Source organism: Lytechinus variegatus, chromosome 10, assembly GCF_018143015.1.
Source record: "Lytechinus variegatus isolate NC3 chromosome 10, Lvar_3.0, whole genome shotgun sequence".
Lineage (NCBI taxonomy): Eukaryota > Metazoa > Echinodermata > Echinoidea > Temnopleuroida > Toxopneustidae > Lytechinus > Lytechinus variegatus.
In genome coordinates, this window is record NC_054749.1 from 26,178,285 (window position 1) to 26,195,076 (window position 16,792).

The 16,792-nt window shown below is 33.4% G+C and overlaps 2 protein-coding genes across 2 annotated transcripts in view; one reads left to right on the forward strand and one right to left on the reverse strand.

The window, feature by feature from the left end:
* LOC121422208 overlaps positions 1-2,825 on the forward strand; it is a 42,174-nt gene extending 39,349 nt beyond the window's left edge. The window contains exons 27-28 of the mRNA XM_041617112.1: positions 256-454; positions 1,150-2,825. Coding sequence (XP_041473046.1) covers positions 256-454; positions 1,150-1,210 — 260 coding nt within the window. The 3' untranslated portion in view covers positions 1,211-2,825. The remainder of the gene's footprint in view (positions 1-255; positions 455-1,149) is intronic.
* Positions 2,826-5,232: 2,407 nt separating this feature from the next.
* Positions 5,233-16,792, reverse strand: part of LOC121423126 — a 102,879-nt gene continuing 91,319 nt past the window's right edge. The window contains exons 54-61 of the mRNA XM_041618417.1: positions 16,356-16,475; positions 15,338-15,451; positions 14,562-14,678; positions 13,997-14,110; positions 12,528-12,647; positions 11,294-11,444; positions 10,264-10,407; positions 5,233-9,371 (exon numbers count right to left, since the gene is read on the reverse strand). Of these exons, the coding sequence (XP_041474351.1) occupies positions 9,293-9,371; positions 10,264-10,407; positions 11,294-11,444; positions 12,528-12,647; positions 13,997-14,110; positions 14,562-14,678; positions 15,338-15,451; positions 16,356-16,475 (959 nt within the window). The 3' untranslated portion in view covers positions 5,233-9,292. The remainder of the gene's footprint in view (positions 9,372-10,263; positions 10,408-11,293; positions 11,445-12,527; positions 12,648-13,996; positions 14,111-14,561; positions 14,679-15,337; positions 15,452-16,355; positions 16,476-16,792) is intronic.

The window sequence follows — 16,792 nt, forward strand, 5'->3', positions numbered from 1 at the left end:
AGGATTATTCAATCTTACTTTATCTATTATTTTAATTGTACAATCTAGTTTTTGAAGAAGTGTATGACTATTTTGCTATGTCTGCTGGGAACGAAGTCTAACATCACTATCCAAAAGGCCCTACCCAGGCTTAAACTTCGAGCCTCAATTAATTTTAAACTTTCCAATGTAGCTTCGATTACAGACATATACATATTTAAATGTTGTTTAAGATCTGTACGTAACAGTGCAATATAATATTTCTATTGCCCATAGCCCCCACTGTTGTCGTTGGATATGCAAACCAGAATTGTGACTTCCCATCCTTTGGTTTTGTAATCACCCGGGACAATGGCAAGTCAACCACTAGCTGGTCTGGACAGTGTCATTTGTGTGATGGAGAAGAGGTACTTTACACCACTTGGACTAACACTGAACGTGTCACCACCTGTGCTGCAGTCAAGCGGGCTACGCTGTAAGTCATCGCTATACTCGTTATATATATATATATATATATATATATAAAAATACGTTTATATATTTTTAACAAATTATCATTACATGTTTTATTGGTGAGTGAATAGATCTAAAAACAATCACAATATCTAATCAGATACAATCATATCAAATAATAACAATAATATAAAAAAGGAGGCTGGCAATTATTGTTCAGGAACAAGATCACTGAGACACAGTATTAAACTAAAGGACAAGTTGTAGAATGTAGTGAAATTGCTAGTGAAATGTAGTGAAATTGGCAATAAATAAATGGCATTTAATAACAAACATACAATTACATATGTGGTATTCAACCGAGATAAGTGACTGATGAGAAGTGGTCTTGAGAATACAGAAGGAATGCCATGGTTAAATACGCTATTTTATTCATGAGTCCACTGTTTGAAGAGTGGACTCATTAATTCAAAACAGTGGACTCATGAATAAAATAGTGTAGATATCCACGGCAACAGGCGCCAATTTGGTGCACAGTGACAAAAGCGTGCATCAGCATTGCAAATTTTGTTTAATACACGCGGTAAATAAGCGTAATTTATACAGGAAATCTGCATGAACCATGAGTTCAACCAATGGTTTTAAAAACCACCTAAGTGAATTCGGGCCAATGCTTTTGATCCATCTAACAGTAACTTCTGAATTTATTCTTTCCAGGATTGGCACAGACAAGTGGACTCGTTACCAGCAGAGCACTGCTCCGCGTGAAGATCTTTGAGGTCTATATCTAATATAGGTGTTCCTGATTAAATGTAGATACTGAAATAACTCCTTGAAACTCAATGAGGTGATGGGATATCAAGTCTTTCATTTAAAATGAAATGTTATTCAAGTAATAAGTTTATGAAATGGCTCTAAAAAGCTATAAGATGCAGGGGAAGTTTAGTGGAGCGGGTATGGGGCAGGGCAAATACCCTATATTTTCCAAGTGATTAAAACAAGGGAAAAAACTAAAAAGAAAGGAAAAGGGGAATGACAGAAAAGAAGAAAATTTGAAAATAAAAAAATTGCCATAAAGCTGTATAATTTATTCTCATTGAAGAAAAAGGGGGATTTACCTTAAAATCACTTTGCCCCTCCCCCACCGCATTCCTCGATCAAAACACCCTGTCATTGTCCTCCGTAAGATAATACATCTCCCTTTTATACTATACTATGTAATGTTCTGGATGTTTTTTAATGAAAATAAATAACAATCAAATGATTTTCACTCTTTATTTTACTGTAAAAGCAGTCATCTAGAGCTCAGCCTGCATCTTATATGATTTATCCATAAGATAGCTTTGTATGGAAATGCTATCACCATGGTTCATGAACGAAATCAAAGAAACAGTTTAATGAGATATAACATTTCGAGTTGTCCTTTACACTTTTAGACGAAATACTTTTCCCAAATATATATTCATATGATGCATCTTAATATTGTATATTATAGTATATTATCCACGATTTCGATTTAAAAGTCATACTATTCAAGGGATGAATATAAAAGGCCAAACTACTGACCCTTTGGTGCAAAATTGTATTATATTTTCTTGATGATTGTGCTGGAATGCTCTAAAATCATTTGTAGTCAGCCTGGCGCAACTGATATTTTTTTCTTCACTGTTATCTATTCAGAATTTATTATGTTCTCGTCGAACTGGGCTAGGAAATATTAAGATATAATTCATAAAACAGTTAAATCTAGCTGATCCTTTTTTCTATGCAATATCACTAGTTTCATTTTAGAGTGTAAATGATTGGAATATGAAGAGGATTGTTAACAATTAAATTTTGTACCGCAAAATCAACTGAAACCTGAGGTGTGTGCTCCATTTCATTTGTTTAGAAAGATACCACAAAACATCAAATCATTGTAGCCTAGAGTATATTTTAGGTTCATTTTGATATTGGCAGTACTATGACATTTATATATTTTGTATATAATATGAAGTCTTTCAAAATGTGAATGTTAAATCGTAAGATGTATAAAAGATACGTGGTGATTCTTTTACTTTCATCTGTGCCTTGTGGTATATTTTTGTATTTTCTTTAAGAAATAATCTCGTGCATTTTATTGTTAGGAGAAATATGACGGGATAAAGTCTTCCATTAGAAAACCAGCCTTCCAATTGAAAAACATGATTCTTTAAATAAAATGTTCGCGCTATTGATTTTAACTAAAACATTGCATATATGTAAATGTAATAATGATAGTGGAAAGCAAACAATACCACCTCGAAGTGTAATAGTAATCGTTTTTTGATAAGCACCAAATACTTTATGGCGTTCCATGGTCAATGGTAAATTTCGTTTTGGGCAATGTTTTAATAAAAAAAAACAAAATACTATTTGCTGCCTACTGTCATGACTGTATTCATTTGACTCGTGTGTGTTTATTGTGTAACAGTCAGAGACAGAGAAATGGAGATATGACGGAGAAACAGTGAGAGTGGAGGAGAAAGAAAGAAAGAAAGAAAGAAAGAGAGGGAGGGGGGGGGAGATAGAAGGTGGGGTGATGGGGTGTTCAAATCCCTCCGGATTAGACGCAAAAGTTTTGAGATCGAATGTTGTGTGTGTGTATTTGAGAGATCGAGAGAGAAGGGGTGCGAAATGGGAGGGGTCAGTCTTGCCCGTTTGAATGATCAACATTATACAAAATAAGTGGAACACATCAAGCTAGACTATCGTGGAGAATAGCTGGAGGGGAGGATGAAAAAATTGGGGTGAATCCGATCACGTGATCGCCGTGAAAATGTACACGCTTGTAGATCTGATCCAAACGGTTAATAAGTTGTTAATTTCTGTGTGATAATAATATTTTTATCTATATCATCTACTATGATAATTACAACAATCCATGAACAGGACTATCCATCTTGCTAAATAGACAATGCGAGCACCATGCAGGAGTGAGAAACATAGACCCTAAGCAAATTATGATTCATAAAGTTATGAGAAAAAAAATCTTATGTAATATATTAGATTAACAGATATGTAATATAACATAATATAAAAATAGGCAATAATTTCTCTTCTTGCCCCACTACGTTTCTCTTTCATCCCCCCTTTCCCCCCATTAGCCCGTTTTTTGCCGCCGATGGGGAGGGGGGTACAGGCCCCCTTCGTTACGCCATTGCGTAAGGGTATGTTATATTGCGAAAATTAGTATAAACTGGATGTGAGAGTTGAAAGTAAAGCATCAATTTGCGAAGCAGAATTAGATGATCGCGGACATTTTGGCCGGGGGGGGGGAGATTCAACCCCGGCCATTTGTGGCTAAGTTATATGCCTAAAGCATGTGTTGATGTTAATGCTAATAAACAGTTGATAATCCTACTATTAAAAATCATTTCACGTGTCTCTTTGTTTTTTATTGTTCAATCATAAATCAGCCAAATTGTATCTAATCATCATATAAGTCGAGTATAGAAATTGTTTAATCGTCAAACACCTGTTTCCATAGTGCGCATATCCAACTTCTTAGGTGCCCAAGGCATGGGTTCATTCGTTGGTGCTATAAGCCTACCGTTAGTCAGAACTTGATCACTCCTTTTTAATGCCCAGTGCAGCTGATCCAGCACAATGTAACGTTTTGTTCTATTCGTGTGAATCTATAAGGGTATGGGATTCGTTGTCAAGAATAGCAGCCAAGAATTCATCCACGTTCTTTTATACGGCCATGGTATGTTGTACATGTTTTGAATGTTTGTATGTTGTTTATTCTACCTACTGTCTGTAGATGTTTTCCTCACAAAGCAACAAGCATACAGATAGAATTAGGAATGCGACAAACCACATTAACAACCACTCCACATCGCGCTCAGTCTTTCACCAAGTCTGGACATGTACAGTTTCTACTTGTGATCATTTTTTCTCGACTCAGCAAGAAGCAATCAAGAGTTGTGGATCATTTACGCAAAGGAATTTCCAGTTATGTCCTCTATCATCAGGAGACTCGGCTTTTAGTTGTATCCATTTGACTGCCGTCTTGCGATATCCCAATGGCAGTTGTGCAATATTTTTTCAGAGAGTACTGCAATCAACATAATCTTGATTATTATTGTGCAAGCATGGTCTCCATTTTTCGTTTACACTTCCATATGGTTAACAGAAATTGCGCCATCATAGGGTGTTCATGCCATGATTGAAATTATTTCAAATCGGATGGTGGAACAACTCTTTTTGTTCAAGCTCTCGAAGGATATGGTGAGTTTACATATTTTTGTAAATATTTCATTTTTTTTATTTTGAGGAGAAGAAATTATAATATGGCAAGCTTCAGAACCGAAATGACCTTGGATTTTGTTGCACAATTGCGATTGCTGGACTTTGCATTTTTTTATAACTCATGAAGCACAGATCCGGGGACTAGGGCCTTCAGTCCTAACTTCACATTAAATGTACCAAAAACGTGAAAATAATCATCCAATCGGAATGTTATGCATGTTTAAACTCCAAAACACTGTTGCCCCCCACTTTCAAACTCGTTCTTTAGCCCTGTTTGAATTCGCGTCTTGTGAAAAATATGAGTCCAGTATAAAATATGCTTCAGTCTTAGCCTTGAGGACTCCATGATGATATTTGTTAATATTTTTAATTGTTTTTTTATTTGTTAATATTATGATGAAGAAGTATATGTCAAAATATTAAAACAATATCATCATTGAGTCCTTAAGGCTACTTCAGTATACGTTGATGGTAGTGCTAACATTATATTGCTAATACTGACAATCATAACACAGTACGTCTCCTCTGTCCCCATCAATTCATTGTTTAATTATAAATCATTAATTTCCAATCATAGCAACTGAGTAGCAGTTACAGCTGACAAGTTTATGAAAACAGGTTGATTTTTAACCAAAATATATGATGACATCTCTATGAATAACACAAAGTCATAAGGGTTTCATGAAGACATGAAATACATTGACATCATTGCCATATCAACATGGTATCATTACAAAGCCCGCATGACTAAGTCAGACCAGAGATTGAAATATTGTATGGAGTAAATACAGATATCTTGCATTTTAGAATATTTATTTTTAAGTATATATATATGTTTTTTGTAAATCATCAGAACCTTTTAGAATACGCCCAACACAGCGCAATCATCTAGCTATTTGAAGTGGTTGAATGAATTGCACCCCTAAAGCAACGTGTCAATCAATACTTCATATACATAGACTTAGATGCATGCTGGTGCTGTGAAATCACTGCTTTGAGAAATTACAAAAATTATGATTTAACCTAATTATAATACCCTTAAAAAATGGAAATATGAAGTACATAATATTATTGTAATTGATGGGGATTTTTTTTTGCTGCTGGATTAGTTGTTTATATGATACTGGTGATCAAATTGAGTGATTATGTTGATCGAATGAGCAATTTCTAGATGATTTGATTGACAATATATTGATTATAAATTCTTAATTTGGTTGATAAATGAAAGACTGATTCCAGAGATTCAATGTGACTTTAGATTGGATTCAAATAATTGTTTGATCAAAGTAATAGAATTTAGGAGTTGAATGATAATTAACATGTTCTTAAGATGATATGATTGATATTCTTATGATCAATAGTTTAGCAATTCATTGTTGATGAAGCTGACTAATAATTTCTGTGATTGAATGATCGCCATTGCTTGACTAATTGAATGATCCCTTAACTGATATCATCACCAAGTTATCCACATGTAGATAATTTGGGTGTATAATACAGTGTCTTGATTTTCGCTTTCCCAACTGTTGACAGATAAGTCATTTAGTGAATAAATGGGCATTATGTTAGTTTGAGAATTTGAATATTATCCCTTTAACCTATAACAATTAGTCCCTTAATTGATTTGATTTCATAACCGAGTAATCCATATGTAGATAATAATTGGATGTATAACAGATTTTTGGATTTTAGCCCTCCCAGTTGCTGACAGATAAGACATAGTAATTGTATAACAATTATGAATAATTGGGCGTCAGCTTGCTTGAGAATTTGAATATTATTTGTCTCTATTGCAGCTTCTCAAAATCCTGAATGCTATAGCAATTTCAAATAGGATATGGTAAGAAAGGGAAAAATGTACTATACCATTCCGAGTACAGTATGTAGTGCCGGTCCTGAATAAATGATCTTTAACTCGATTTAATCATTAGACACTTTAAATTGGCAGCATCATAAAGACAACTTTTCAGTAAATTGTTTGACTCCTGCTATATCAATATCATTTTTCTTTCAATGAAAATGATGACAAAATTAATGTTTGTTGCCATTTTTGGGGGGTAATCAATAGGCTGAGAGGAACGGGACACTATAAATTCGATATGATGATATCTCATTGTCTTCGATGACACACTCCCAAGTTAGGTGCAAGCAGCCCATGGCATAACACCCAAGGCTCTTTTACAGCCTAGAAGCTAATAATAACTGGAGTAGTTTCTAGTGTAAAATGTAATCACAGCCTTTCAATTTTGCCCCTTTACGGCTGAAAATTTACAGCGAATGAAGAATGTGAATGTTGGGGTAGTTTAAAAAGCCTTCTGTCATCAAAGGGAGAGGAGGGGGTTGATCCAAAAGTGTCGCCCTTCAAATGATATATTTATTTAGTGTTGAGTGTGATTAAAACTATGAAACCATAAATGGAGGTACAATTTGTTAGGGAAAAGCTTTGTGGAATGTCTATGGGATATTAGATTGTGTGGAATCCTGATTGGTTAGTATATATGAGCTTAGTAGTATTTGTAAAAAGTATTACAAACCCCAAATCCATATAACAAATCATATCCCATAGGTTAAAGAAATGCTATCGCCTACTTCAAATTGAATAGAAAAAATTCTTATCAAGTGTAGATTGGTCTAATATAACAGGAATACCATTACCGATAGTGACTTATTGTAATTTGATAGAATGACATTTGACAAAAAGAGATGTGTACAAATGTGCACTTGTAAATAGAAAAAATATGAAATATTACTTATATCCAAGCAATATCAAGAAAATTTGAAAATGCCTGAAAAACATATTTAACAAAGAAATAGGCCTATATCAAAGGATTGAATGCTGGAAATGAAAGGAAACCAAGTTTCATAAGTCGCAAAGCGAAATAAATTTAAACTGTGATAGTGAAATCCATGACTAAAAAACTTTAAATTCAAACCAATGAAATCTAAAACCTATCTTTGAGTGAACAAATGCTTGAAGAATAAAAAAAAGTGAATTCCATTTTGCCGCACCGCAAATGGTGCTAATATGTTTTAAAGAATGTAAAGATGAATCAAACTGAAAAAAGTAGTGACGCTGAATAAAAATCAATAATGCTTAACAGTAAAAATGCATATAGAAAAAACAAAATTAGAAATAAAGAAATTTTATTGTAAAATCGAAACATTTCAGTACTTGACAGAAACCATCACCTAATTTCCCTATATGTATGTAAAGAATACCAACTTCAAGGGAGAAAAGTGACAATACAAGAAAATACTTTTGCTTGATAAGAAAATAAGAACGCAAATATTTTTTTTCTATAATCAAACATTTTAGAAACTTATTTTTTCGAAAATTTCAAATCTTGATATTCATGCTAAGAAATTCAAGTAGCACAGCTTGCTTGAATCCTGTGATAATACGTTGACAACAAAGTGTAGAAGAAAGTCTGAATACCATGTTTAGGAATAAAGGATTAGCATAAAGAATGGCCCTTTAGAGAAGTTCACCATAACAAGTTGATGTGAACATAAAAGGGAAAACAAATGTACAACTGATTTTTTTAATCAAATCGGATCTGAAATTTGAAATTTTTGAACTTTCTCTTAGTGTCAAAAAACAGTGATATACTCATCCTGTTTATAATAGTATACAATGAGGTCACATACTAGTTCTCATATGTATACTATTCCATGAAAAATGCTAATCCTCTCATTGTAATGTACAAAAAACTTGATTTTTGCCTGAACATTTTATGTGCAATTTTTTGTAATCTATTGTGATTATTCTCCTTTTGTATAATCTGCAAAAATGGAAATATTTTATAATTCAAATAATACAAAATAAATATAAAGTGAGCAACATTACTGAATCTCACTTTCATTTGCATATCACTGTTGTTTTGTTGTGCATATTGATCTAAATTGTTACAAAAACGTCAAATTTAATTAATGAAATTTTAATTGTTATATTTCATTTAACTCTGCTCTCTGTTTGGGGTAGACATGTCATTTAACTGCATGCTAATCATCATGGACTACGAATATGGAATACTTAATCCATTATGAGCTAAAGTACTGACAAATCTTCAGACAGGCCACTTAAAATTCATAATTAAAAAGTGAGAAAAGAATCTAGAATGGACCAATATGTAAAAGACAATAAGACAGTATTTGCCATGGTTGAAATAGACAAGTTTCATGAATGATTGTCCTCTCGAAATAAATAAATCATCGAGAAAGAACGACTCACTGAAATGAGAGTCGACCATTACTAATTAGTAATTTTAAGAGGTAAATTACAATGTTGATCATCTAGAAATACTTGAATTTGATGTCTAAATTTTCGTTACAGATACTGCTTCATTCAATAAGATTTATTGTTGTCAATGTAGTATAGAACATCACTGCAGATCACAGTGTAGTAAAAATCGTCATCGTTGGTCAGATCTGGGGCCCATTTCATAAGACATGTCATAATAACAAATTTGAAATAACACTTTTAAGCTACCAAAATCATTTGTTTTGATTGGCTGGTAATTGAACTTGGTATAGATTTGTGCATTTGTTATTGAAACAGGTCTTTATGAAATAGGACAATGGTCATTCTTTACAAAGCAGTTTTCCTTAGTTCATCTTCTGACTGTGGCCATGGGTTCTCAAAGCTGTTCATGGTAGATACATTTCCACTAAAAAGAAACAGGAAAAAAGGGATAAATTACCATGTGAAATAAGTCTTTTATATGCAAGTAATGTATATGATAGATAATCCATGTTTTGAATTAATATTAGGAGAAACACGGTTGAAACTTTAATGCGTTTGTCATCTCAAAAAATTAAAGTTCACAAATGTTTTATGAGTAATAGCATCTGTAATAAGTGAATCATGAAAGATACATATATATGTAAGTTTGTGTCATAATTAGGGATTTTATGTGATTCTATCTGAATTATATTTCTATTTCTAAATATAAGTAAGTTTATTACTTGAATACTGAATTTTGTCATAACTTTTTGACATCGACACAACTGAAATAACAAAATATATAACTGGTTTTGTTACAACACTTACGATGATAATATTAACAATGACAATAATAGTAATAATAATAATAAATGATGGAAATTATATGTCCATTTATATAGCACTGTTACTTAATGCAAATACTCTACTGCCCTTGATACTTGGTATCATAATTATTATCCAGGCTGTACCTGAGCCGACATATAGGCGGTAGAATGCTCAAGGAATAAATTCTACCACACCTCATACTGCAGTTTTTAATTTTACAATGAGTATTCTACACAAGAAAGGACATTTTGAATCATTATTCAGAGAAAAAGATTCAAAGAATTAGATCTCACAAATATATTAGCATATGTGCAATTCAGAACAATACAGTTTCAGTCATGGAAAATCACACCGCAGGCAACTGCGTGCCAATTTTTCATCTCAATTGTGTAGCCAATAGTTGATTTGAGTAGGGGAAGAGGGTGGAGGGTGATCATTTCCATACTTTCTAGGTATAAAATCAATGCATTATTCTCAGTGTCCAGATTATGAGAAATGTAAATATTTACCCGCCAGATGGAGGGATCGGTCCGTGAATGGCGTAGTCGTTCTCTCGTGTACCTGGGGGTTCAGCGTTTGCCAAGATGGACATCTCAGCTCGAGTTTGGGATGGGTATTCACCCAATCGTGCTTTTTCTGTATCATATTGGTCCCTGAAAAGAAGAGGTCATACACAGAGCTCTTATAAATAAAACTTATAAAAAAATTGGATATTTTATCTTTTTAGACTTTTACATCTCAACAGATATATAAATACTCCTAGGACCATGTACGGGGTCTGAAAGGCTTGATATAAACTTTTATTGAACTTCTTTTGGAATTAAACTATGAGTTCAATAATCCTATTTAGTTAAATGTTTTCATTTTCAACTTGTAAGTGAAATTATACAAATGATGTACACATGTGAGTGCATGGGTAGGTTTTGTGAGCATAAGTTATTAAAATATGGAACTGTTAAACCCACGAGGTGCAGCCGATTCAGCTTAGACTAGTTTCCATAATTACTTCATGTTTATACCTTGGTCACATTTGTTCTATGGCGGCCGTACGGCAAGTCGAAAACAGCCGTTTTAACATTTTTTTGTACCAGCTACATATAGGTGGTTTGAATAAAAATGAATAAAATGACTTTTCGACTCGCCGTACGGCCGCCGTAGAACAAATGTGACCAAGGTATTACTAGTCCTACCAATGCACAAACAAACCTGTGTATCATTTGTTTTATAGAATGGTGGATTTTTTAAAAAACCATGCATAACCATGCACCTACGGACGGATGGCTAGCCATGCATCTGTTAAATTTGCCAGGCAAAAGTAATTACCAGACGCATGACAAATTTATCGGATGCATTACAAATTTACCGGAAAGCATGGCTGGCCATGGGTCGGTAATTAATTATGCATGATACCCATTCTATAGATCATTACAAGAAGATTCAATGTATGCCCAACAATGTTTTCTCACAAAACATTTGACATGAGGAATATACTTACAATATAACATAATGGATTCAACAAATAAGATACTATATACTTACGTTCTAGCTCTACAGCAGTTGGCAATTAGGAAGAGGAGGAGGAAGAATATGGCAAACAATGCTAAAGCCACAATCAGGAGGATGAAATATGGATCCAGGGTGATACGAGTCCCTCGGAATGTACTTTGCTGGCTACCACCAGAGCTGATAACTGTAAAAATAATGTAAAAGACCAACATATATTTAGGTATTTATTCACTTATTTGCATTCATTTATACAGGATAAAACATGATCAGCATAACTCGTTCATCATGGTCCTGTTGCAAGAGGTTAATAGGAATATAAAAATGGGATATGATAAACAACAAATATATTAAAAAATAAGTAACTATTACATATAATTAAAGATAAGAAAACACACATAAAAAATACTACTCAAAATGTACAACAGATTAGAACAAAATATGTACAACAGATTAGAACAAAATATAAGTATTTGCTAAAAATTAGAAGTGTATTATTAATAATAATGATAATTGGATTTATATAGCGCTTTTTCCAGAGGATTCAAAGCGCTGTTAACTTCATAAGACAAGTTAAGGTTTATGGTTATATAAGTGTGTTTTGAGATGTTTTTTTGAAGAGGTTAAAAGAAGAGAGGTTTCTAATACACAATAGACATCATCATAACCATTACTGTTAACATTCAAACAGACATAATTATGAAAGAATGTATTCAATGAAAAATATGTTCCCTTTCATCTTGTAAACTGTTCTTTCAGAAGCTTATTTTGAATTTGAAGTCAGTGCTCCAGCGGATTCTTTATACTGCTCCCACTTTAATGGTATAAGGCAGTGCTTCTCAAATCCTTTTCCACGAGGCCCACTTTGGATTTTGAAAATTATTTTGAAGCTCACTTAATATGTTATTCATTAAAAGATGAAAAATCAAGTGCAATTATGCCCAAAACATAAAAATGTGCAGTGATTTTCTAACCTGCAAAATTTCAGGCATTTTTCATCTTTCCTTTTAAAATTTGTTCTGAAAGGAGTGCTTAATCATCATTGTGGAAGACTAGTTCTGCTGGTTATTGTGCTAATAATAAAGCATTTAGACATATCATAAAATAGTCACAAGCACATTACATGGTGTACATAAATATAAAAAATTGGCTGTCATTTTGTTTAATACAGTTTCAAATTTAAATTTGTGATTGTAACCGTAACTCAAATTTATCTTCAAGACTCTAATCTTTATGGTGAAAAATATGATGTGAGTCAAATAATACTTACTTTGCTCTTGGGTGCAGAGAGGTAAGACAAAACTACCAGTACATATACAGGTAAAACCATTCGCTTGGTTTAAGCAAACTCCGCCGTTCAAACATGGATTCGATGCACATTCATCAACATCTGAACGTAATGAGCAAGATATTACATAATTACAATTTACAAAAACGTCACCACACTGGTTCAGTTGCTTTTATTCTTTTCAAATATTAGAAGTTAAGTGAGGTGATACAACTTGAAATAATGTGACCAAAAACCAGCGAATATAACATTTATAATGATAACAAAATAATGTAATAAAAGACTTTTACCATTTTAACAAATCATTCTCAAGAATAATGATCGACACATATTATCACATACAGGGAACCCTCGTGGGTCCGTAAAAACCTTAAAAAATCATCTATCATTACCTCGTTCGTACATGACTAAAATTTTTTATTGCTATTAGTCTGTTGAAAAAGTCTAAATTCAGGGTTTCGTCTAAAGAGCGGCATCCCCACTAAATAGTATCATGAAATTAATGGTGTAATGGATATTCATGGCCTTTTATTCCCTTCTTTTTGCAATCATTAGGTGCAGATTGTTTCTTCCCTTTCCACAGTTCAAAATGTAGTTATTTTATTGTCAATGCTGGACGAGAGAGTATTTTTTATAATGATAGTAATGATAATAATAATTTGAAAACTTTATTACATAGCATACATATTTCTGCACAATGAACTTTGTATAAAATACAGGAAATTTAATTGATGAATACATAAAATTTGAACAAATTGACGGAAAAGAAAAAATAGACAATATTTGTTCATGTTTGATGAAAAATAATCTGATTTTTTTTCTTCATCAAAGGGGCGAGTTTCCTGTATTTTTACCATGTGTTGTCTCAGTCTATGGTTTGTAACGTGTTAGGTGCTGGAGCCTAGCGAGTACACATGTCATTAATAGGAATGTGGAGGCATGCTCTTACTGTTGTCTAGGGCATTCCTCCTCATTTCATTGTTGCTTTTCAGGCTCTAGTACCTTGCACAAATCTAAATTATTTTCGTTCTACATGTACGTTAGGTTCAGCATTCACAAATTCTTTAGTCAGTCCGACATGGGTATTCAAATTTGACTTTTTCCCTAATACCGCTCTTTACTTATATCTTGCCTGGCATTAATAATGTTTGTTGAATGTGTTTTATTTGAATCATAATAATGTGTAATATTATATACCGTAATGTGCAATATTCTCTCAATGGTTTTCTATGAGGGCTCGAATGCCTCTGAGCAATACTAATGAATTTTACTTTTTCAAGCCCTGCCCCATGGAAAAACTATTATCTTACTCTTTTCTTCTTTGTTTTCATGTCTACTTTTCATATTTCATATTTAATTATTCAATTTCAAATTGTATTTATGTATTTACATTGTACATTTTTTGTGTGCTTTTTAAGGCCAAATAAATGATAATAATAACAACAATATACCTATTTGACAGCGGGTACCCAGATAGCCACTGCGACACACACATGTGAATCCATTGATGCCATCCACACAAACTCCTTTCCCGCTACAGGTCTCATCCAGGCAGTCATTGATATCTTCAAGGGAAAGATAAATACATAAATCATCTCCTATCAAAATTTTCTAAAACTGTGGAATCCTTTTCATGGTAAATGATCAACATATTAGGTAATAAGACAACTTTTCCAATTTTGTGACCACGTAGCTTAATTAATTCAATAAGACATATCATAATCATCGAGAAACAAACAAGACATTGGGAATTTTCATTATGTAAATTAAAAAATGTAAGAAAAGTACTTGCTACTTGGTAACATAGTTTTTGAGGTATGAGTGCATCGAGTAATGCATGCATGAATGCAATGAATTGATATGTATTATAGGACCTCTCGTGGGTCTTTATCTTTTAAGACTATACAACTCAGAATGTTGCATTATGGGTAAGAAACCTGGACAGGGTTGAGGACATTGAGGTGGTGAAAAAAGCTGCTGGTTCGTATTGGCTTTAATAGATTAAAACATACTTACTTTCTGAGCAGTACTCTCCTTGGAATCCTACCGGACAGTCACAGGAATAGGTGCCATTCTCAACCATACAGGCAGCACCATTTTGACAGGGATTTGCATTGACGCAATCGGTAGTATCTGTTGAATTGATCATGAAATTTAAGATTCAAGGTTTCATTGGTTCATGAAGACAGGCACACAAAGAATTGTAGCTTTGCTTTCAAATACACATACAATAGAGAGAAACTACAATTTTTATCTTGATAATAGAAGAATGAAATTATATTATTAAAATCCTCTCACAATTCCAATCATGTATTCTCATAAAAACTGCATGTATAAAGACATACTTGGGTAGTGAAATAAAATAATCAACATTAATTCCATTCCCAGTTTCTTCCAATCCCACTTCACATAACAAAGTGCTCAAGCTTTGATAATGCCAGACATTACATTTTTCCATATGAACTTGAAAATCGACACAACTCTGTAGGTCACACATGATAAGACGATCATACATACATATTCATATATGGAATTGCCCATTTATGCCATATGAAACTAAAATTAATGTGTAATATGAAGGTGAGCTTACATGAAGGGTAAATCTATTACCTGGTAATAAATTTTCAATACTGCTGCAATGCCACTACTTGGAAACTGATCATAAATTGTAGCATTTTGTAAATGTCCATTGATCGATTAACAGGCACAGTTTTACAAGCATTGTTGGATTAAAGTAAAGTATACTTCATATATTCATAATTAATACATATTCTTAATAACTTGCATATTACCTTGAATATCACACTGGGTTCCCATGTAACCCTCCTGACATGTACATTGGTAGTTATCATTCAGAGTAGAGCATGAACCAAAATTACAAGGGTTGAAGCGACATCTGTCAGTATCTATAGTTTTGGAGAGAGAGGGAAAGAATAGAAGTACAGAAGTTAAGTATATTTTACTTTTATTTCAATGACAGTCAAACATCATTTGTCATTTTGTATAAGAAACAAGATTAGTGTCATTAAAAAACCTTATGATATAAAAATTATTGACAAGAATTGTCAGTTGATGTAAACATGCATTGCTTCATTTGCCTAGCTGTCATGCATAAATTTTTACCATAGGAACAATTGCTAACTAGTGCTTCTCAGTGAATTAAAATCAATGGTTCTGGTAAAATGGAGACAATAACCCCATGTTAAAATCAATTAAAACTGCATAAGGAAAACAAACCCGAAAAACTAGAATGCATATTTTTAATGATTTTTTTAAAGATATACTGTAAACTAACTGCATGCATATTTGTCTTGTCAAAACTGTGGTTTCCACAGAGATGTTATGCCAATCTCCTGTCAAGGACTGATGGCATTGATGGAATTCTACAATTAAGGTTGACCATGTTGATTGGACAAAGAACAGCTGGAAGATGAGGGAGGGCCGTGGGAATTATTATTTCTTTAGTGGGGGGTGCTGATGTAAAATTTGACAAGCAAGAAAAAAAAGTTTCACTTGAAAATGTTTTAATTGAAGGTTATTTTGGTCACGAGAAATTTGACAAGCAAACAAGAAATAGATGTTTTACTACAAAACAATTTGGTTCCATTTTCCCACTTTTTATCATCTACCAAAATTCCAGGGGGTGCTGCAAATGGAGAATAATACAGGCAGGACCCCCAAGGAAAATCTTGGGGTGCTACCGCATCTAAGCTTCCCAGAGCCATGGGTCAAAATTACCAACCGTAATGGTTCGCTATAATTTCTAAAATCAGAATTATCATACACAAAATGAATATCCGATTGGCATACCATTTTGGCAGTATTCTCCATCGTAGCCTTCTGCACACGAGCAGTCGTAGGTTCCACGGTTGTAGGAACAGTCTCCACCATTCTCACATAGGTTTACACTGCAGGCGGCAGAAGGTGGAGCTAAGCAAGTTGAACAAAGAAGAGTGGATTCTCGTTAAGGGTTAAGACTTTGTTGCATTGACATAAATGGGAAGAAACATCATATTAATTGAAAATGAATCTTGGGTACTAACAATGGGCTTTCCCTTCACGACCAACTTTGCTTGCTGCAATGTGTCACAAAAATACTCCAATGTGAGCACCAGAGGACTGTTTCATGAACACCTTTGTCTGATATTTTCAATGATAGTTGTTATAAGCTACAAGAAATCATTGCATCTGATTGGCTTAGAGCATATTAGTCAGTGGAAATCAATGATAAATCAATGAAATGCTCC